Below are 20,501 nucleotides of genomic sequence, written 5' to 3' on the forward strand. Positions count from 1 at the left end.
TGTCAATGAGCCTGTGTTCCCCCTTTTCCCATCTCCCATCTCCCTTGTCCCCCCTGTTCCCGTCTGTCGTTACTGCCCTGCCCTGGTCTGGTGCGGGATCCCGCTCAGCTACCCATGGTCCTGGGTCCCCCAAAGGCGCACACGCCATCCATGCAGCATCCGAATTAGGGCGGTACGTACCTACATAGGTACCTAGGTACCTAATTCCTATCTATTCCCTTTTCCTAATGCGTGCATCGTCCCCAGACTGTCCAAGCAACGGAAAGTGGTCTCTCTTCCCTCAAGTCTCGACAATGGAAGTTGAGCCCATCCACCGCGGCCATTCCGGGGTTCTAGATCTGGTCCTCGGGTTTGAGGCCTCGAACTATTCCAGATGGATATTATCTCACGACAAAGATTACTTGGGCCCAAAAGCCTCAGCTCTCAAAAGACTCCGTCTCCTTGAGCAGTTACTAATTTGCCACCCGTCTATGGATTTACGTATCAGTGGCTTGTAACCTCGTAATCCTCATGTCAGAATAACATAGCAGCTTCCAATACATGTTCCCCCTTGTGAATTGTTTCCACATCCATCGCAAACTGGCCGAGGAGAAGCCCGAGTTTCCCGTCGATGGAAGAACTCGGAAGTCCACGCCATCAAGCTTCACGTCAACGACGCGTCGGACTGCAACCTCCTTCAATGCTGAGGCCCAGGAGGCAGCAGAGCCCTCCAGTAGCCACAACGAGACTTCTCTCCTGCATGAACTCAGCTCTGTTCTTCGCTGCTGAGGTTTCCATTTCAAGCAAATTTGCAGGACACATCCATAGGTGCACGCGTGACAGTCGTCTATCCTAGGAACAATCCAAGGCAGCTGAGTAGTCGTGGTCGTAGTCGTGCGAACTCGTCTCGCATGGCAGGCGTCTCCCATTATGCCCAGGCCGAGATTCCCAAACCCCCCAATGGACATTTCAGCCTAAGCAATATTCACAAACTCTCTCTTCGTTCCTCTGGCCATTCCAGGTGCTGCCCCGTCACCTTCCTGCCATGTCTCTTCATCAACATACTCAGTTTCCCCTGCGACCTCTCTCACCCTGCGCCCCAACACCCTCAATCCCGCAAGATTGAACCCCAGTTCCCCTTTCTGCCTCATCAGCGTGCTTCGCAGCTTGCTTCTCACCTCCTCCAACATCCCTTTCATCGCTCTCGAACTCACAATCTGTTTTTGATGGGTCTTCAGCATGAATAACAAGATCCGACATGTCAAGGGGATGGAGCGGCCTTCTTCGGCCCAAAGGGCGAGGAATGTGAAGAGCGCGGGAACCTGAGAGAATGAGAGTACGAGCAGCGCGTCCTGGAGAGACGCGGACGGGATCCTTTGAACGGTGCTGAGTACGTAGGTCGATGCGGACATGTTGTTGTTGGCAAGGAAGATCGGGTTCCGCTGAGGAGCGGCAGCTTTGGGTTTCGTTCTTTTTGCTTCGGCGTAGATTCGCATCGTTTTGAGATCTTCCATGCCCACTTCCAGTGCTTCCGCTATTCTCTCTCCAGCCATCAATGTCTGCGCGGTTTGCTTGCCGGCCGGACCTGTTTCGACACCATCTGCATTCCCCTCCCCATCAAATTCATTCGCATCATTCTCCAGAGACGTTAGAAGTGTGTTTTCATACATGTCCTCTAGTTCCTTTTCTCTTTCTTCTTCCAAGAAGATCTGCTCATCGGTCTGTTGCCATATGCGGATGCTCTTGTCATGACTCGCCGTCACAATAAACTCCCCGGAATGCGCAACGGCCATGGCCCAAATCTCTCCATGGTGGCCTTCCAGCTTTTGGATCTGCTCAAACTTGTCTGCGTCATAATATTTGATCACTGTATCCTTGCTCGCGGAGAAGAAGTGGTGTCCATTCCCTTCATCGTTATTGGGGACGAATTTAACGGTGAGAATACTGTCTTGGTGGGCAAAAAATGCTTTGTGGCAGTCACCAAAGTCGAGGCCCCAGACACGGACGTTCTTGTCGGCACTTGAGGTGACAATAAGTTTGCTGTCGTAGCTGATGTCCATTGATAGAACTGGGAGTTTGTGGCCGTATAGCGTGAGGAAGAGTTTGAGTGTGTCGGTGAAGAAGACCTTCACAGTGTTGTCGAGAGTGCTGACGGCGAGGAGCTTTTCGTCGGGAGAGAAACAGATGCTGAGAATGTCATCGGTAACTTTGAGGGTGCGGGTATGGACAAGGGTGAGTCTCGCGCTTTTCCGCGTTGTACCCAGTACTTGCTCCTGGATGACTTTAAATTGCCAGAATTTGGCATTCTTGTCGGCCGATCCTGTGACTAGGGATTTGCCGTCCGGGCTGACTTGTAGTGACCAGATGTCTCGCTCGTGCGCATTGATGGTATCGAGTAGTGTGGATGCTGCGATGTCAAATACTTCGAGCGTGCCTTCTCGTGTACCCACGACGACGATTTTGTCACCTGGAAGGAATGCCACGCAAAGAGCATGACCACAGTCAAGGGTCCGCAAGCAAGTCTGTGTTCGCGTGTTCCATATTTTCAAGCTGCCATGGGAGACAGTGGCGAGCATTCGGTCATCCGAGCTGAGTGCAACACATCGGATGTCTGTACGATGGCCAGGCATGTCCACCGTAAGTGCACGGTTGTACTCTGGGGCATCAGATGACTTCTTCTTATCTGAAGCCGCCACTTCGAAGAGCTCAAGTTGATTGTTTGAAGTAGCCACCAGGATCCGAATGGACTTGCCAGACTTTCCCCCAGCCCAGTCCATTGATCTAACCTTCCCGCCCGTACGTACAAGCACGTAAGGCACAAATATGTCCGCGGCCGCTGCGTTGGAGATATTTGTCGAGTCTTCAACTCCATCGGCGACGTCGACCCCTGAATCGGCATCCGTTGTTCCTTCTTTCTCTTTTCTCCTTTTCCGCTTCCGGGCCAGAGACTTTCTTAGCTCCGTCTCTGATCGAATCCGCAGTATCTCGACAGCTTTGTCGGAGCCGTGCACAGCAATTAAGTCGCGTTGTGGATGAAATGTGATCCCCAATGGCCGATCGCGGCCTTGCCGGTACAGTGTTCCTCGCTCTTGCAGGATATATTGTCCTTCAGGTACGTTCGCGCGAAATTTCTCTCTCAACACGATTTCGCTTATTGACCACACTTTTAGTTCCCCGTCATTTCCGGCGGTAATACAGCCACTGCCATCTCTCGCAAGCCCCAGAGCCCAACATTCTCCATTCGTTTGTGTCACATGCGTCTCGATGCAGTACTGTGTAGACAAATCCCACACTTTGATCAGAGCATCCTTACTGGTAGACAGGAGGAAGTCATGGGAACTAGGGCCGCTATTGAGCGTATCTGGGGAATCGCCCGCAGTGAGGAAATTGAGCGAAGTAATTTGATCCTTATGGCCGCGGAGACGATACAATCCCACCTCAGCAACCAGATCCCAAACGATAACATTAGTGTCCTTTGAACCGCTAGCGAGACGGACTCCGGAATGGTCAAATGTGAGTTGTGTTATTGCTGTCCTATGCCCATTGAAAGTGATTATTACCGTCGCTGTTCTTGAGTCCCATATTCGGATCTTGCCATCGTCGTAGCCCACGGCAAATACGTCGGGGTCGACTTGGCTTCGGCATATGACGGTAACAATGGCATTGTTGTCCGCAGTGTTCCATATTCCCACTTTTTCTGACTTCTTCAGATCCCACAACACGACTTCCTCGTTGGCGCCGACATAGGCACGACCGGCGCCACCTCTGCTCGTGGAGTCTTCATTCTCAGAACTGGGATCCCAGACGACGTTAGCGGAGGCTGTACAGATCTGGCCAAAGGTCTTGCTGTGCTCGAATTTCCTGCGAATATCAGTACTATTCTGGTTCAATATAGAACCATCTTCCCACTCACAGATATGACTTGACCATTGCGGGGAGGTTGGCGGCGCAAAGTCGAGGGCAAGTTGACAATTTTTTTTTCTCGAAATGCGGAGAAATTTAGCGACAATCACTGCAAACCTGCCAAGACATGCACCCTTCGGTTTCTTGGTGTCAACATCTCGACGGCGGGCTAAATTCGTCCTTTGGCTCAGGCTCCTTCACAGCCCGAAGTCCATTCTGCTCAGTCTGCCTCATGCTCGTTCCGGCTGAAGACTCAATGGTTGGCGACATTGGTTCTGCCAATTACCATGTGCTACGTATGATGACGGGCCGTCGCCATCACAGAAATATATACTCCGTCTTCCGTCCGTCCTCCGAATAAGATGCGCCCTATATCTGGAGCACAGACGTTCACGTCCCTCCAACCCGAGGTACTAGACGTCACCCCAGACTGCTCATTGGTTTCATTGGGATGCAAAAGGATGATCTTGGGTCACGAGTTTCAGGTCTGCTGTTCTAGACCGCACTCGCTTGGCGGATGCAAAGGCCTAGAACCTCAACAGTTGTCCGCATGGAGAACACATTGTGCATTCGCTTCGCTGCACGTCGATTACATATGATATAAAACCGATCGAGTTTCGCTTTGCCGATCGTGTCCAAACGAGAACGTCGCCTCCGGATGTCATGACCAGTTCGTTAGAGAATGTCCCAACAATGGCTCCAACCAATGTTGTGAATGAAGTCATTGTCAACAGCATCTCTGCGACCGTTGAGAGACTACGTCAGCGAAATCTTACATGCTCTAGGAGTACCGAGCATGACTGTTGTATTCCCGGGCTACTTCACGGTGCGGCGCAAGAAAATCTTCCATGCTTGACCGGCAAACTAGCGTAGCGATCTAGTTGTACCCGTTTTGGTGGCTGACTATCACTTCTAGCATTGGTCAAATTCGACGACGATAGGACTCAGCTACAGAGATTATGCGCACGCCTTCATTGGGACTTTGGTCTGCTGTGCCAGATTGCGACTGAGTGGAAGGCACGAAACAGCAGCGAGGCGAGCATGTTTGGATTCGACTCGACCGTCTTCTTTTGCGAAACTGCATGGGGAGTTGAAACATGTCGGCGCAGTCAGTGGACTTCGATCATCGAGCTGAATTATGCCGAAGCATTCGACCGGATGTACCTAGATGTCAGAGGCTGTCTCCGGCCCATAAAGGGCAGAAGAAAAGGCGGACTGACCTGCAATCGCCCCTCTTCGAAGCGGAGCGAATGAGGCAACACGTCATGCCAACTCGAGACAGGACCTGGCCGGGGGGCGGGGGCCTCGGAGTTGGGTTGGCAACAGGAACTAGAAGAAGAGAGGTTATATTGTTTACTCCAACAGGCTACGATATCCAGCAGTATGGAGTAGTCCTGCCACTGTGTGGTAGGCGAAGAACTCGGTACGGACCGGGGGAGCCAGGAGGAGATCAAAAACATGGCAAATATAGAGCAAATAATATGAATTTTTACTCGTCCGTATTACCACCATGGCAATGACAAAAGACCCGTTACTTTTGCCCCTCAATGGGTCAGGCCATCAAGGAGGTGACTAGTGGCCTGACGAAGGAGAAAATATTAGTCTTGGAAATGGCGATATAAAAGCATTCGGGGCAGCATCTCCGCGGCCATGTTAGTTTTCCCCCTCGTTCACTTTGAAAACCCAATCCTCCATCCAGCAACCAACTGATCTACAGGGCAACGCAAACATCTCATGTCAGGACTCAAGACGCGGTGGCTATATTGCCTTCTCGCTATTTCCATCGTTATAAGAAGCTGTGCACAATGAAATGATGGGAGCTTGCAAAAGTACGCTCAGTACCGAGTCAATCTGCTCACCGATCATGGCTTCATCGTGCCCGCGGAGTTCTGTTGATCTTACTGCCGTGCTCCCGTTGCAGCCTCCTTTGCGGCAGATTACTATGTGGGACGTGGCCTGACACATCGCCTGTCGCGTTTACGTCCTCGGTTGATTTCCTGCCCCGGAGAAGCTGCTGGACGAGAACAAGCGTCGACAATGGTATATAAGGTCTGTGTGCGTTCTGACTCTGACTACTTGCAGAAGAATCATCGCTACCATTCATCTCCCTTACCGGCAAGACCTGTTCCTCCAACTGAGAACTAACCCCAAGATGCTTACCTCCACTCAAGTGCCCGCACCAGTCCGAAGTGACGAGCCCAATGGTTTTCCAGTCGAGAAGCCATCACGCTCTCCGGCCCAGCGGCCCGAGCTGAGCCTCGAGCACCAGAAGATCGTCAAGTCTACTGCGCCCGTCTTGGCCGAGCACGGCACAGCCATCACTTCGCACTTCTACAAACGCATGCTGGGCAACCACCCCGAGCTCCGCAACATATTCAACTCCGCACACCAAAGCACGGGCACGCAACCAGCAGCTCTTGCCAGTGCGGTGTGGGCATATGCCGCCAACATTGACAACTTGGGCGCTTTGACGAGCGCAGTGTCTCGGATCGCTCACAAACACGTCAGTCTCGGGGTCACGCCCGAGCAGTACCCCATTGTGGGCGAAAACCTGCTCGCCTCCATTAAGGAGGTGTTGGGCGACGCGATCAACCAACCTATTTTGGACGCCTGGGCCGCGGCGTACCAACAACTTGCAGACATCTTTATCGACGTCGAGCGCGACTTATACGAAAAGGCCGAGCACAGTCCCGGCGGCTGGACAGGATGGCGCAAGTTCAGAGTTGCCCGCAAAGTCCCCGAGAGCGATGAAATCGTCTCGTTCTACCTGGAACCCGTAGATGGAGGCCCGCTACCGGCTTTCAAGCCGGGCCAGTACATCTCCGTAAGAGTCTTCCTGCCGGAGCTGGGAGTGTACCAGCCTCGCCAATACAGTCTCTCCGACACGGACGACGGAAAACACTTCCGGATCTCTGTGAAGAGGGACGCCGGCATTAGCCCTGCGCCGCCCGGACGAGTCTCGAATATCCTGCACGAGAACCTGCCAGAGGGTGCCGAGCTGGATGTGAGCAACCCCTTTGGCGATTTCTTCCTCGACGTCGCCGGCTCCAACGAGCCCGTGGTGCTAATTAGCGGCGGCGTCGGGCTCACGCCCATGCTGTCCATGCTGGGGACGCTGGTCGAGCGCGCCCCCTCGCGGCCCGTTGTCTTCGTCCACGCCGTCCGCAACGGCAAGGTCCACGCCATGAAGGACTACCTGGCCCGCATCATGGCGGAGAACCCGCAAGTGTCGCGGGCCATCTACTACGAAGAAACCAGCGACGGCGACCGCGAGGGCGTCGACTACGACTTTGTTGGCCGCATCCTTCTCGACGACATCAAGGATAAAGTCCTCCTGCCCGGCGCGAGCTACTACCTGTGCGGACCTATCCCGTTTATGCGCCTCCACCGGAAGGCCCTTGAGGACCTCGGCGTGCCTCCCGAGCGGATTCACACTGAAGTGTTCGGCTCGGGCGTGGCTTAGATGGATAGATATATCGATGTCACTGGGCCCCTTTTTTTTCTATTACAAGATATACAAGTGATACAAGGTAGCCTGGGAAGACGCAACGCACGGGGTTGGCACTGGAAAGAGGGCTAGAGTAATTAGAACCCTTTGTAAACCTAGACGCTGAAATATAAAATATTCCATTCAACTTCGAGCGCTGCTTTTCCTTCTTCCGTTTCTTCCCTGTGGCTGCTCTTAATCTCACTCGTCGTCCAAAGATACTAACGATCCTGCTGTGTACATCCATAGCATACATATCGGGAGGGAACGTATTGCAGACGAATATCGTATATAATAAGGGCCTGGTCGCCGTTTTCCTCCTTTTATCTTTGGTCTTCCCTAACAACTCGTTCCGTCCATCGAGCCTTCATGCTACGTACATTGTACTTGGTGGTTGCAAAGCCGATTCCTTCGATGGGGTCGTTTTCAGTCATCGTCGTCTTCACAGAACGTGCGTACATATATAGATCTTCGCGTCGCCCGGACCGCTGCAATCATGATACGGATATATCTTATTTTGACCACTTCCACTTGGAAAGCAATACTTTGTGCTTACTGAATGGTATTGCTATTACGATAGTTCTCGAAAATCCATTGGAAACCGGATCTTATGGTTGCATGGATGAAATTCGAGACCCATCCAAATATGCTGCTGCAAATGTGAGAGCACGAAACGCAAAAGGGTTGATGCGAGCGGAGAGTATTGCCGCAAGTCCAATGCCCTGCCGGAATCCGGTACGCAAGAGTGGCGAGAACCACAAGCCACCCACAGCGAAAATATAGACTCCTGCCAGCATGTATGTACAATTCGCCATGATGTAGCTTCCTTCCCCAGATCTGCATGAAGCATAGAGCAGCCTTTGCACTAACAGTTCTGTGAGCCGTGATCAAATCCATGGCCTTGACGAACAACATCCAGCAATGTCTGGAACGCGCCTTCATTAGCGACCTGGAAGTTAAAGATCGACGCCAAAGTCATGATTTTCTGGAATCGTGCTCTGATTGTCTCATTCTGTCCAACATTTAACAGACAGTGCTTGATTGCTTCGAGGATTTTGTCGAACCGGTCGGGGGCGTCTGTTTGATTGCTGTGAGCAGCCTTGTCTCCAAGATATTTGTGTTTGATTTTCCAAATACCTTGAGCATCAGGTTGACTGTTTGGTTCGGTGTCCTCAAAATTCGACCGGACAAGGTTCAAAAGCCTCTGGAAATGTTTGTCAGGGCTAGCCCACACTAGAAGTTCCAGAGGCGTCTGCATGTTAGAATCGTATGTATCACAGTCTATTCCAGCACCAATCAAGCCCCAGGCGAAGTCAAGCAAACCATATGCGACAGCTTTCGAGACAACGCTTGATCCGTGATTAATTGCTAGCAGACTGTCGAGGTTCTTGTATTTCGTCAGATCCGATCGAAGTGGGATATCTGTAAGGGAGAACCCTATGGGAAAGTCCTGTGATTCGAGACTTTCCCAGGCCTCCAACAGAGAACAGTTCTTTTCGTAATAAGTAAAGCCCTGCGAGTTCTGCAGAGTTCTGATCAAAAAAGGCAGGGTGGCCGTTTCAACACCTGGATCTTGAAGATAACAAAAGACCGACAGGGAGGTATAGGCGAGAATGTGCATTTCCTCGGCTTCACGGTCCGTTAGCTAAGAGTCTTGTTCTGATTCCTCGATCTTCCGCCATGCGGGAGATGTCGCGTAGAGCTTGCAGGCTTTTGCTAATCGTAGGTCCACATCCCATCGGATGAGTCTGAAGGACCTGGCTTGGGGTGACATCAGATACTGCACAACCGTAAAATGTGCCAGCATGATTTTCCAGTGAATCGGCCTATCTTCAATGTCCGAGATTGAGACTAGGCTCCAGCAAACGTCCAGGATATCTTCTGCATCGTCCAATCGATCGCTCTCATCGATTTCAAAAGTGTAAAGGTCTAGGGTGAATGATTCGGCAAGCATCCCCAGAGTCGTGGACCCATACAACGCTGCCAGCCAGGTCAATGCCCAGAGAGCCCGTTTATGATCGAAAGGATACATGCTACTGAAGGTCCCATTCTAAGTAGCTTCCATAATTGATGGGAGTTGGCCCAAGGCGACTGCGATGTCGCGATCGGTTCGGCACCGCGAAAGCTGCTCTAACTGACACTGTGCCCAGACGAACCTATCCAGAGCATTAATATTGCATTTCCCGACGCTACAATAACAGACAGGAAGGCTCACGTACATGCCTCTGGCTTTTGCTTTCATATCGTGCACGATGCGATCTTTGGTGCTCTGCCGCAATTTCTTGTACCGTCCCCTTGGGTCTTCTTCCATCAGACCTTTTACGTGTATTGAAATATCATTATCCACTGTTGGCGAAAGTACCTCTCGATGGAAGTTGTATCGGTCGAATCGGAGTCTGATGTCAAGCTCGACTCTGCCGGAGCGGGTGAGCTGGAGTCTGATACTGGTGTTAGGGCAGCCGACCAGCTCTTCAAGCGCAGAGAAGATCTCGTTCCGATTGTCGCCTTCGTCTGGAGCATCTACAAATATGAAATTTAGTGTCGAATAGCTCCAGGACGCGAAGCAGGAGGGAGACGAGCTCTGGTATTGGGACCAGGTGACTAGCGGTGAAGCGAGCAGGTATTTGTCTTAGGAAATCAGGAAATGGGTGGCATTGGATAGCAACTTGATGTAGCAATGAACAGACTTTCTTGATGGGCAATGCCCGATGCAGGACTGATTGTCTTGACGCTCCATCCTAGGAGTATAATGTCCGCGTGCCAAACTTCCACATTCTCCAAACGGTGCAGAATCTCTTGCCTTCTTGGTACGGAGTCAGGCATCAGACTATTTCAGGACAGACGGTTAGTCAAATCTCCTGCACAGAAATCAAACACAATAACTAAATTTCTCTCAAGACGCCTAACAAAGAACTCACCGGTCGAAAAACTTGGCCTTTCCACGGCATAGCATGTCAGTCTCCTCGCCTCTTGCATTTCCTCCACTAAATTTTGTGGCTTTCTTTGGCAACCTCAGACAGCACTCTATTTTGTAAATCCAGTATACTTATCAGTCGCTTGATCACCTGCACGTCTTCCACTGTGAAAGCCGGTAAAGATACTACACCTTGAAAGCACTGCCGAAGGCGAGCTTGATCGACGATGTACCATTCGGATTCTCTTATGCCGGAGGAGAGCTCGTCAAAGCCTCTATCGGAGCCACCTCCTTCATCAAGCGGAAAGATTCTGAGAGCTAGAAGACTCTGTATTGTGTTCGTAACTTCCATAGATACTGAGTCGGGCGAAGTTCTGTTGAGCTCTTTGAATACGTCAGTGATATGCGACAGAGAAGGGAAAGATGTGACTGCCCTGGCTTCCGATGCCAGAGTTTCGAGTTCGGCATCTTTGACCTTGAGGTGTTTCATAAAGAGTATTCTGTGGTCGGCATGGATTTTGCTGAGCTCATGGGACTGTGTAAGGCATCCAGGACCTATCCACACGCAGTTGCTAAGCGTGACCCAACGTGGACATTCATCAGTAGAGGAACTCGGTATGTAAACGTGATTGTTCTGCTGGAACTCGTCACTGTTATCGGTGAATATTTGCATCTCTTGTAGTGGGATCGATAGGCAACATACCACACAAGGGTCGGATTGTCATCACATCGACCCTGAATTTTATCGTATAGCCAACGCACGGACTCGACGGAGACTTCACGGCCTTGAATGCTCCTGAGGATGCCGAGATAGGTATTAAGATCATCATTGATGATTACTCCGAACACTTTTAGAAAAGTCCATCCGGGGTCTTGCGGGTTTGGAATGTCAAGCACTGGCTGAAGGAAGGAGTATTCCGAGCGGAAATTCTCTGGCATGAAGCATCCCGTAGATGGAGTTTCCAACTTATGCCGTTCGCCATCACTACAAAGGACAAACACTGATGCCAACTGAGATTGCAGAGTTATAGGCTGATTTCGGGGGAAATGCTGAGAGCATTTAGCCCAATTCTCCTTCAGAAGCACTAAGAACTGCCGGGAATGGTGCTTCTCAAGAACACGGCGAAAGTCTTCTGACAACTCTGCGTTGATAATGTTGCTAGAATCCTTGACAAGACGGGGGATCTTCCACATGCCAAGTTGTTCGTTCAGCCAAGCTCTCCACCGCGGAAGATCGCCTGAAGCGATTTCTTTGTCATAGCTCCTATGCAAGAAGGGAAACATCCTGTTTCTATCCAGTTATCGAGATGCCGAGTAATGCTCGTCCGTATTGACATACACCTCCCGTGAACGATGTAGTGCTCCGGTCTTTGTGGCGACCCAAAACTGAACCTGGTTGGTTGGTTTCTTCCACCCTGACTTGAAGAGATAGATTGTCTGGGATGATAACTCAGACGGGGCGGCGCTGGCTCTGGGAACTGGTGTGAGTGCTTCTCCAAAATCAATTCTTGGACAGCAGGGATGGAAACCAGCTTGACTCGGAGGTTTGTGTATAGTCGTTCACAATCGCGATCGGTTTGGATGTCTCGGTGAACCTCAAATACCTCAATCCCTGGTGGAATTGGATGATCCATTCTGTTCTCCGGAAAGAACATTGTACCTGAAGATGCTGCAACCCGGCGTTGGTCACTCAACAGAATGATGGGGAGTTCGGATATTGCTTGTTCGAAATTAGAAATTAATGGAAGCAGGACCCTCGCTATATTGGAGTGCCACGCTTCGGGCATGGCAGCATCGCAGGTTGAGAGAGAGGTTTTGAGGTCCCCAAGAAACTCTTTTCCAAACAGCGTGGTGACGCCAATGTCCATAAGACGCTTGCTATCAGACTCCGAGTACTTGTGCGACAAGTATTTTGATTTCGTTGTTACGCTTAAAACCATGGGCAGGTTGCTCTCGTCTCTAAAATGTTTCGGTACGTATCTAACCATGTTCGGCGTCTTCAGCTGTCCATCTTCACATCGAGGGCAGCACTTTCACGAAGCTTGTCGGTGAGTGAGCTGCGGAACTTCCAGAAGAAGCCAAATGTATACGTGTATCCCGGTAAGTATCAAGGCCAGGGATATCGAAACGACGTGTCATGGAAATGGCGAACATCTTCTAAGAATGCATCCAGAATAGCTTCGCGAAGTGTGGTGTTCCATTGGGACGAGCTGTCGATGTTCTCACGATTCGCGATGAGCAGAAAGTCAGCGTGAATGAGAAACTGTCATTTAGTTAGTAACTGGGCAAGGTAGTATACGGGTGCCCTCTACTTGCAGTGAAACCATAATCGCATATTGGAAGAAATGCATAGACCTGCTGTGGCTCAAGAGTGGTCTCTTGAGTAACGATTTCCGGATATGCCAACAAAATAGCGAATTTCTCGCGCCCACCGCGTTTCAGCTCGTACGGCAGGGAATTAGCAATATGCTGACAGACCAAGTAAGTCACAGACTTATCATCGTAGCTCAAAGTTGTCGTACGACGAGCTTCGTCACTAGTTTGAACCTCACTCCGACGCAGAATGCTTGACCACGTGGGGTTATCTGGAGGCGAGCCTGTAATAGAGATTTCCTTCAAATTCCTCAGGAATAATAAGTATCTGGGGTCCATTGATCTCATTTCGTCGAGGAATTCAGTCTGGTCACAGCCGTCACGTAGCTTTAACATTAGCGAGGTGAACCCAGGCATTAACTGTGCAGGAAACGTGTCCCACACAGGCGTGATCATCTCAAGGTCTGTTTTCGTCCTGTCGAACTTGAATGAACAGTAGCCGGAGGATATCGAGACAACGTCTGCGATTTTGAACACAGATTTGAAGCCAATCCCCTTTCCACCAATTTGATTTCCAGAGTTGGACTTTGTACTCCGGCCAACTCTACAGAGTGCCTACACGTCGCGCCGAGTGAATCCTGTCTCATTGTGATCCAGACGGAGACGACCATTCCAGTAGCTGATCAGCTTTTTGGGTGTCAATGCATCGTATGAACAGTCATCAGCATTTTGTATCAGTTCCACTAAAAAGTGTGTTGACTTTTCGTAGAGCCCTTCGGCGAGGCTGGGATAAGATTGAGTTAGCCGCATGTCTTCTGTGTGCTTCAGCCAGACGGATGTAAGGAATAGGCAAATTACATTGAAATAGATGCCTCGAGGTCCTCAGGGTTGGCATTTGAGAAGGTCTTTTCTGCATTATCGATAAATCCCCGATTTCTCCGTATTTGCTTGATGGGGTATTCTGCCCAAGCGCAGCCTTATGGTCGCATAGCCGTTGTATGAGCCGCACTAGGACATGTGCCCACTGTTTACGCGCCATGCTCGGGCGACAGTCTTCATAATGTGTTAGAAAAGCTGCAACATGTACTCTATAAAGGTGAATAAAGAGCAATGTCTATATAGTGAGGCGGATGAGTTCGAGGACGAGTACTGGGTACAGAACAAAGTTTAAAAAGCGGCAGCCTCGTCTTTGGGTGCCAAGGAATTCCGCCGCTGACATGGGCGCGTCCCCGCACTGTACATGGCACTCTCACCCACTGCATCTTCGGGCGCGAGCGCAACTCATTGACTGCACTAACTTGACGAAGTCCTGAACACGACCTGAGCATAAGTCCAAATCTGCCTTCTCCGTTTGATCGTTGCTGGCTAGCAACTCACTCTTTCTCTTGCAATGCTCCTCCTCGATTATCAGAATGTCCTCATCCAGTCCCTTCTGACTGAACGCTTCTCTGGCGCCCCTCCGATATCCATTGACCAGGTCGTCTCGGACTTCGACGGCGTCACATTCCACATCTCGACCCCTTCGAGCAAAACACAGATTCTCATTTCCCTCTCTATCAAATGCTACCGCGAGTTGTTGCAATATGGCGCCGAACAAGTCCTGCAGAGGGAATATGGGAACTATATCACGAACACGGAGGCAGGGTATGATTTCAGTATTCTGATCGACTTAGAAAACTTGCCGCCGACGGCGGAAGAGAAAGAGGAGTTGGTGAGGAGGATCAGTCTGCTAAAGAGGAACGTCATGGCTGCGCCCTTCGAGAAGGCGTTTGACGAATTCGCTCAGCTGGCAGAAGAAGCGAGCAAATATACCTCAGAATCTGCACCGCAAGGCGTCAAGGAAGGTGGCGAGGTGATGGCGATCCATTACCGCGAGGAAGAGGCCATTTATATCAAGGCCAGCCATGATCGAGTCACCGTCATATTTTCGACAATGTTCACCGATGCCGTGGATAGGATCTTTGCCAAAGTGTTCTTGCAGGAGTTTGTAGATGCGAGACGGAGAGCCATTCAGAATGCGCCGCAGGTACTATTCCGGAGCGATCCGCCATTGGAGTTACAGGGGTTGAGGGGAGTTGGAAAGACGGGCGAGAAGGGAGAAATGGGCTTTATTACGTTCGGTATGCCGCTTGTTCCGCTGCTCTCTCCGTGATGTAGACCTCTCCAAAGGCCCGAGGCTAATGCGTCGTCAGTATTATTCCCTCGACATCTTACCCGTCAGCGAAGAGACGAGGTCATTTCCCACATCCAGACCTTCCGGGACTATTTCCACTACCACATCAAAGCCTCCAAGGCGTACATCCACTCAAGAATGAGGCGTCGGACGGCAGATTTCTTGCAGGGTAAGCCTAAGCCCTAAGTGGTTTGGTATCGAAAGCATTCGAACTAACAAACGCGCTTTTAAGTTCTCAATCGTGCCAGACCGGAGACGGAAGAACGCGAGAGGAAGACCGCAAGTGGCAGGACTTTCAGAGTCCAAGGTTGAGCTCTTCCGGAGCCTACGACTCGGGACGAGATGATGCTGGACGAGTATGATCGGAAAATTTGGTCTTGAGACTGTATTCGTTCAACTCGAAATACTCTAGACTTTTGGTCATCGAATGAGCTGTGTTGCGCGCCCCGATACTTCTTGACATGCTCGAGTGCCTCTAACTTCTCTCGGAGCTCAGTGTGTACATTTTCGCTATACAGTAGTCATGACGCTAGCATTGGAATACCATGCCAACATGGGGTTCTCCCCATTTCTAACCTCCGTTTGCTCCACCAACGCCCAACTCTCCAAAAATTGCCTGTGGCTCGACACCCGTGTCAACTTGCCGGTGATAGCTCTATAGACATCCTCCATCATCGTGAAGTCGGTTGGGAAGAAGATGTCGAAGTAGCCCTGGTGCACGAAGGGCGTGGAGACTTGGACGTTGCGTCGCTGGTAGCGTGTTTGGACGACGGGGGCGTTGAGGCCCGGGACAGCGTCGGGCAGGTAGTCGAAATCGGAGAGCACGAGGCGGTGAGCAGGGAAGTATTGGTTGAGGATGTCGAAGAACTCGAGCAGGCGGGTCGGGATGTATTCTGGCTTGGTGAGGTTGGGCGACAAGGGCAGGGAATGCCGGAGTTGGCGTAGGAGTCTGGGATATTGGGAGATTGGAGTCACAAAGGGAGAGCGGGCGGCGATCTCTCTCACGCGGAGGTACCGCAGTGCCAGAGGGTCGAGATTGCGGTCGTAGAACTCGAAGAATTCTCCGTCTTCGTCGATCAGGACGCTGCCTTGTAACGGCTGTTCTGTCTCAGGATCATACCGCAGGCAGTCGTGGGCGAAGTTGTCGATGACCTCGAGGGCGAGGAAAAAGCAGGGTGAGTGGATGTATTCCTTCCAGTCGAATATTGATCGATGGAGAATTTGTACGTGATCCAGGTGATCTGCGGCATAGGGTGACCGTCGCAGACTGGTCAACTGTAACTCGGCCAACGCGGAGGATATCTCAATGATCTTGAACTGCGTCCGACTGTAGACTTCCGGCTCGTACTCGCAGATGTAATCGAGTATATTTCGCATCAAAGTTCCGTTTCCTGCCCCCATCTCGTATATGATCAAATCGTGGTATGGGAAAAGGGTCATTTTGTAGTTTGTGACCAGATACCTCGCAATAGCTTCGCCATAATACGGCCGGAACAGTTCGGTAGGGGTATGCCAAAGTTGTCGAGTCTCATCCGGCTCGATCTCGTCCAGAGCATCTTCAAATTCGACGTAGCTCAAGTCCACCAGGCGATTGAACTCGGCCCCGTCCTTGATAGAGGCAAAATCAAAGGGTTTTCCTGCATTGAAGATCGTCGCATGCTTCGTAAAGTAGCCGTAGTTGGGATTGTACAGGCTGTCTGCATTCTGTTAGTAGAAGACTTCCAAAATGTCCCGCTTTTCCTCACCATCGATAAACTCCCTCGTCAGCATTTTGACCCTCCGTGGCCGCTGGGTCCTGTGCCGCAGATCGTGTGCAGTGATCATGGGGTATTCCTTGAGCTGTCGTGACATGTCCTTGGGGAAGGCATCGATCCTCTGCTGCCACGTGCTGCCTCCTCCCGCATCATCTTGCTTGCGACGAAGGGCATATGTTCGACGTTGTTGAATTGGCCCGGTTGAAGATTGAAGAGACGGTTGTCTGCGAGCGCGTTGCAGTCGAAGACAATTCCGCGATGGTCTCGTGAACAGCTGTTGAAAGATGCGTGCGATGGCCGGTGAGTCCATCAGAAGTTTGAAAACAATAGAAAAAAAAATTGATAATAATAAGGCACAGAGCGCTGGGACAGCTGAACAAGTACCGAGATCCCCGAACGCCGCTGACTGAAACTGGGAGGAACGGCGTTACAGCCAGAACCCGCTCAATGGAAATGAAATCAAATGTGGAGTAGTTCTAAAGATCCGTTTCGGGATTAGTGCAAGGACGGCGGATCACTGAGCTCGGAGCTTTCGATAAAATCTGGGAGCCGATATGTCGCCCAAACCGCCTTGATCAGTCCTAAGATTCTGCATTTATGCCACGAGATGTAACGCTTGCTTCATGATTAGAAACTGGGAGGAGGTTGCCGGTTTCTTGCCATACTTTACAGCATTCTGCAGCAGAATCACTGAAATTGTCCGTCTGCGATCCAAAGCCTAGCGATCTCAACCCAAGGAATACGTCCTCTTTCAAAGGCTGCAAGAATCAGAGGTCTACTATGCAATGGACAGGCCGTCATTTGGTAATCGGCATCGCTTCTGGCCTTGCCATTGCTGTCGTCATTGATCAGCTCCGTCAGTTCTACCGCAGCTACACCTCACCCTACAAGTTTCAGCAGCCTCCTTACTCCCAACACAAGCCCGATGAGGCCATATGTTCAAAAGGAGTGAACCAAATATCCCCCCCACCCATCGGCGCCGGCATAGAATCGACGATAGGCTCCACGCCTCTCATTATCATTCCCTCGCTTTCAAGCTTTACGGGATGCACCATTCTCGCCAAATGCGAACACCTCAATGGTGCTGGTGGCTCACCCAAGGACCGGGTTGCATTGTCAATCCTCACGCGAGCAGAAAGTCAGGGTCTCCTCACGCCTCATAGTGGAGACACCGTCTACGAGGGAACGGTTGGATCAACAGGGATATCTCTGGCAACTCTGTGCCGAGCAAAGGGGTATCTCGCGCACATTTGCATGCCCAACGACCAATCTCATGAGAAATCCAACCTCTTGTTAAAGCTCGGTGCGGTGGTGGAAAGAGTCCCGCCCGCGCCAATAGTGGACCAGCAGCATTTCGTGAACCGCGCCCGCAATCTCGCGCGAGAACATACGGAAAACCCGGAGAAGAGGGGGAGAGGATACTTTGCCAACCAGTTTGAAACAGAAGCAAATTGGCGAGCTCATTACGAAGGCACAGGTCCAGAGATATATGCTCAATGCCAGGGCAATATTGATGCATTTACCGCAGGCGCGGGAACGGGAGGAACGATTTCGGGCGTAGCTACCTATCTGAAGGAAAAGCTGCCGGATGTTCAAGTTGTGCTTGCAGACCCTCAGGGTTCAGGTTTGTATAATAAAATCAAACACGGCGTCATGTTCCACTCGTTGGAGAAGGAGGGGACAAGAAGAAGAGATCAAGTTGATACGATTGTGGAGGGAATAGGTTTGACTCGCTCAACGCTGAATTTCGAGCAGGGGAGAGAGTTGATTGACGATGCTGTCAAAGTGAATGATCAGCAGGCGATGAATATGGCGAGGCTGTTGGTTGAGAGGGATGGTATCTTTGTGGGGAGTAGTAGCGCGGTTAATTGTGAGTTCTTCGCCATTCTGCGCCATGTTTCTCGCTCAGTGGACTGATCTCCGACACATAGGTGTTGCTGCTTTGCAAACGGCACTCAAACTAGGTCCCGGTCATACGGTCGTCACGATTCTGTGCGACTCTGGTATGCGCCATCTCTCCAAGTTCTGGGCACGGATAGGTGAGATAGGAGGGGAAGCGCGCACAACCATCGAGGATATCCTTGAAGGCAGAAAGTTGGATTGAAGCGTTCCGGTATCAACTCCTCTATCTTCGACCAAACAACTCTTCATCGGAATTGGGCTCCACTTTAACAAACGGAGGGCCTGGCGGCAACTCTTCCTGCTGCCTATATTCCGTCTGGCACTCACCAGATGGTTGTGGCTTAGTATTTGTCTGCTTTCTTGGTGCGGTAGGTGATGTTTGAACCGAACTCCGGAGAGCTGCCAACCAGATTTCGGCCAATTTATCTCCGATCTCGCTATGGTTGCGATGTTTAAAATGCGACCGAAGTGCTCCAATATCTCGTTTTGGGTTCTGACAGAGCTCCTCCAGGGCGTCTAGTTCCTTCTGCGACCATTTCCTTGAATCGTTGTCGAGATGACCTGGTCGTGTTCGATATCTGTCATAAACATCGTTGAGAGCAATTCCAGTCTTGTGCGTTCGAAGGGCTCGGCACTCGGCAATCTCATTGAAGGACAAACCTGCGCCGTCATGTAGTTCAACCAAGGTTTTGAAATCGGAAAGGGTGAGTCTCGGTGGACGGGCCGTCCTAACACTGTATGCCACATACAAGTGGATGTACTCCAGATCATGTACGTCGTCGTCCTCTATTTTGCCCGCGTCATAATCTTTGGCCAATTTAGCCCAGTGCTTGAAGACACCTGCCCTCCCGGCCCACTTGCGAGAGCAATAAAAACAAGATCCTTTCCTCATCCGTAAGATTTGCTCGTCGTCCTCGTTTTTCCTTTTGGACATTCTTTGCTCCTCGTCTTGCCCTTCCGACACTGCCTCGCTGTCAGGGCTGTGTTCTTTTTCATCCTGGTAATCGGAAAAGTCTTCTTGAAGCGGATCCACTGACTCGGCCCGACCGTATCGCCTCTCAAGAGCTTGACGCACGGTTCTCTTGGTTGACCAGTTACTCCTGGACTTCCAAAGAGACTTGGAAGATGTCGGGGAGGCAGTCCGTTGGACTTCTGAGGCAGAAAGAGGGACTGACGGCGTCTTGGACAGCGAAAGAGATCTGGGCGGTTCAGAAGGGACGAGATCTGTTGGGATTCGCCAGGCTGGCTCGATATGGGCTTGAACAGCGACATTTCTGGCTTTTTGCATAATTTTCAACACCTCCGGCCCAAGCTTAGGTCCAAATTTCTCAAGGATAGCATTCCCATCCACCTCGTCGTTAAGATCTTCAAATTGAAGTAGCTTATCTGTGGTCTCAGGTTTAGGCGATTCTTGAAATTGAACTTCGAACAAAGAATCAGGACTTGTTGATCTGTCTGGCCTATTTTGCCCTCCGAATAGCGAGTCATTGTCGGAGTCGACCAAGCTGGATTGGACAGTATTTTGACTTTGTTGAGAATCAGAAGGTGTAATGTAAGCCGCGCGAGCATGGAAAGGAACAAATAGCTCTTCGTCGCTGTCCACTGTTTCCATTCCTTGGTCGTCATCTGCCATTGCAGCATTCTCGGCGATTTCCTCGATGCTCATAATGACACCGTCAGCGCGTTCGTTCAAGTAATCGTCTTCACCCTCTTGAACCTCGGTCATTGCTCTCAACAATGATTTTCCTTTGGTATTGTGCGCGCCTCCTGGATCTGTCTCATTTTCCATTGACTGCACATGGCCGTTATTGACAACTATTGACATAGTCTCCATATCTATTTCGTCACCGACACCAGAAAAGTCGTGAGAGTACTTTTCGAAGATCGATTCGAAACGCGATTTCAGTAAGAGGTCATTTGTTAGTCGTCTGTTGTTCAGCTCATCATCAAGACCGGAGTCGGAGGATCGGCTGGCGAACATGGAGAGACGCGGTCTTTTACGGAATGGTTCGTCCATCATGAGGGTATGTGTTCGACAGTGAGGACAGAGCAGGCATTAAAGATGACGATGGTGGT

The 20,501-nt window shown here is 50.9% G+C and overlaps 7 protein-coding genes across 7 annotated transcripts; 3 read left to right on the forward strand and 4 right to left on the reverse strand.

Moving 5' to 3' along the window:
* Nucleotides 1–953: 953 nt before the first annotated feature.
* On the reverse strand, nt 954–3,909 carry Z519_04251 (uncharacterized protein; the record flags this gene model as incomplete). The annotated part of the gene is made up of 2 exons (XM_016761997.1): nt 954–3,855; nt 3,893–3,909. The coding sequence occupies 2 exons, from the start codon at nt 3,907–3,909 to the stop codon at nt 954–956; spliced, it is 2,919 nt and encodes a 972-aa protein (XP_016622335.1).
* Nucleotides 3,910–6,034: 2,125 nt separating this feature from the next.
* Nucleotides 6,035–7,345, forward strand: Z519_04252 (uncharacterized protein; the record flags this gene model as incomplete). Its single annotated transcript, XM_016761998.1, has 1 exon — nt 6,035–7,345. The coding sequence occupies one exon, from the start codon at nt 6,035–6,037 to the stop codon at nt 7,343–7,345; it is 1,311 nt and encodes a 436-aa protein (XP_016622336.1).
* Nucleotides 7,346–8,234: 889 nt separating this feature from the next.
* Nucleotides 8,235–13,052, reverse strand: Z519_04253 (uncharacterized protein; the record flags this gene model as incomplete). Its single annotated transcript, XM_016761999.1, has 11 exons — nt 8,235–9,014; nt 9,102–9,405; nt 9,487–9,525; nt 9,589–9,997; nt 10,057–10,196; nt 10,288–10,370; nt 10,435–10,933; nt 10,987–11,521; nt 11,623–12,263; nt 12,416–12,546; nt 12,639–13,052. 11 exons carry the CDS (start codon nt 13,050–13,052, stop codon nt 8,235–8,237), a joined length of 3,975 nt encoding a protein of 1,324 aa, XP_016622337.1.
* Nucleotides 13,053–13,986: 934 nt separating this feature from the next.
* On the forward strand, nt 13,987–15,081 carry Z519_04254 (uncharacterized protein; the record flags this gene model as incomplete). Its single annotated transcript, XM_016762000.1, has 3 exons — nt 13,987–14,716; nt 14,789–14,938; nt 15,002–15,081. 3 exons carry the CDS (start codon nt 13,987–13,989, stop codon nt 15,079–15,081), a joined length of 960 nt encoding a protein of 319 aa, XP_016622338.1.
* A 198-nt stretch (nt 15,082–15,279) lies between these two features.
* Nucleotides 15,280–16,833, reverse strand: Z519_04255 (uncharacterized protein; the record flags this gene model as incomplete). The annotated part of the gene is made up of 2 exons (XM_016762001.1): nt 15,280–16,466; nt 16,515–16,833. The coding sequence occupies 2 exons, from the start codon at nt 16,831–16,833 to the stop codon at nt 15,280–15,282; spliced, it is 1,506 nt and encodes a 501-aa protein (XP_016622339.1).
* Nucleotides 16,834–17,303: 470 nt separating this feature from the next.
* Z519_04256 (uncharacterized protein) lies at nt 17,304–18,627 on the forward strand (the record flags this gene model as incomplete). Its single annotated transcript, XM_016762002.1, has 2 exons — nt 17,304–18,393; nt 18,455–18,627. 2 exons carry the CDS (start codon nt 17,304–17,306, stop codon nt 18,625–18,627), a joined length of 1,263 nt encoding a protein of 420 aa, XP_016622340.1.
* A 21-nt stretch (nt 18,628–18,648) lies between these two features.
* Z519_04257 (uncharacterized protein) lies at nt 18,649–20,442 on the reverse strand (the record flags this gene model as incomplete). Its single annotated transcript, XM_016762003.1, has 1 exon — nt 18,649–20,442. One exon carries the CDS (start codon nt 20,440–20,442, stop codon nt 18,649–18,651), a length of 1,794 nt encoding a protein of 597 aa, XP_016622341.1.
* Between the last annotated feature and the right edge of the window lie 59 nt (nt 20,443–20,501).

This window comes from Cladophialophora bantiana (genome assembly GCF_000835475.1).
Source record: "Cladophialophora bantiana CBS 173.52 unplaced genomic scaffold supercont1.5, whole genome shotgun sequence".
In the NCBI taxonomy this organism is placed as follows: domain Eukaryota; kingdom Fungi; phylum Ascomycota; class Eurotiomycetes; order Chaetothyriales; family Herpotrichiellaceae; genus Cladophialophora; species Cladophialophora bantiana.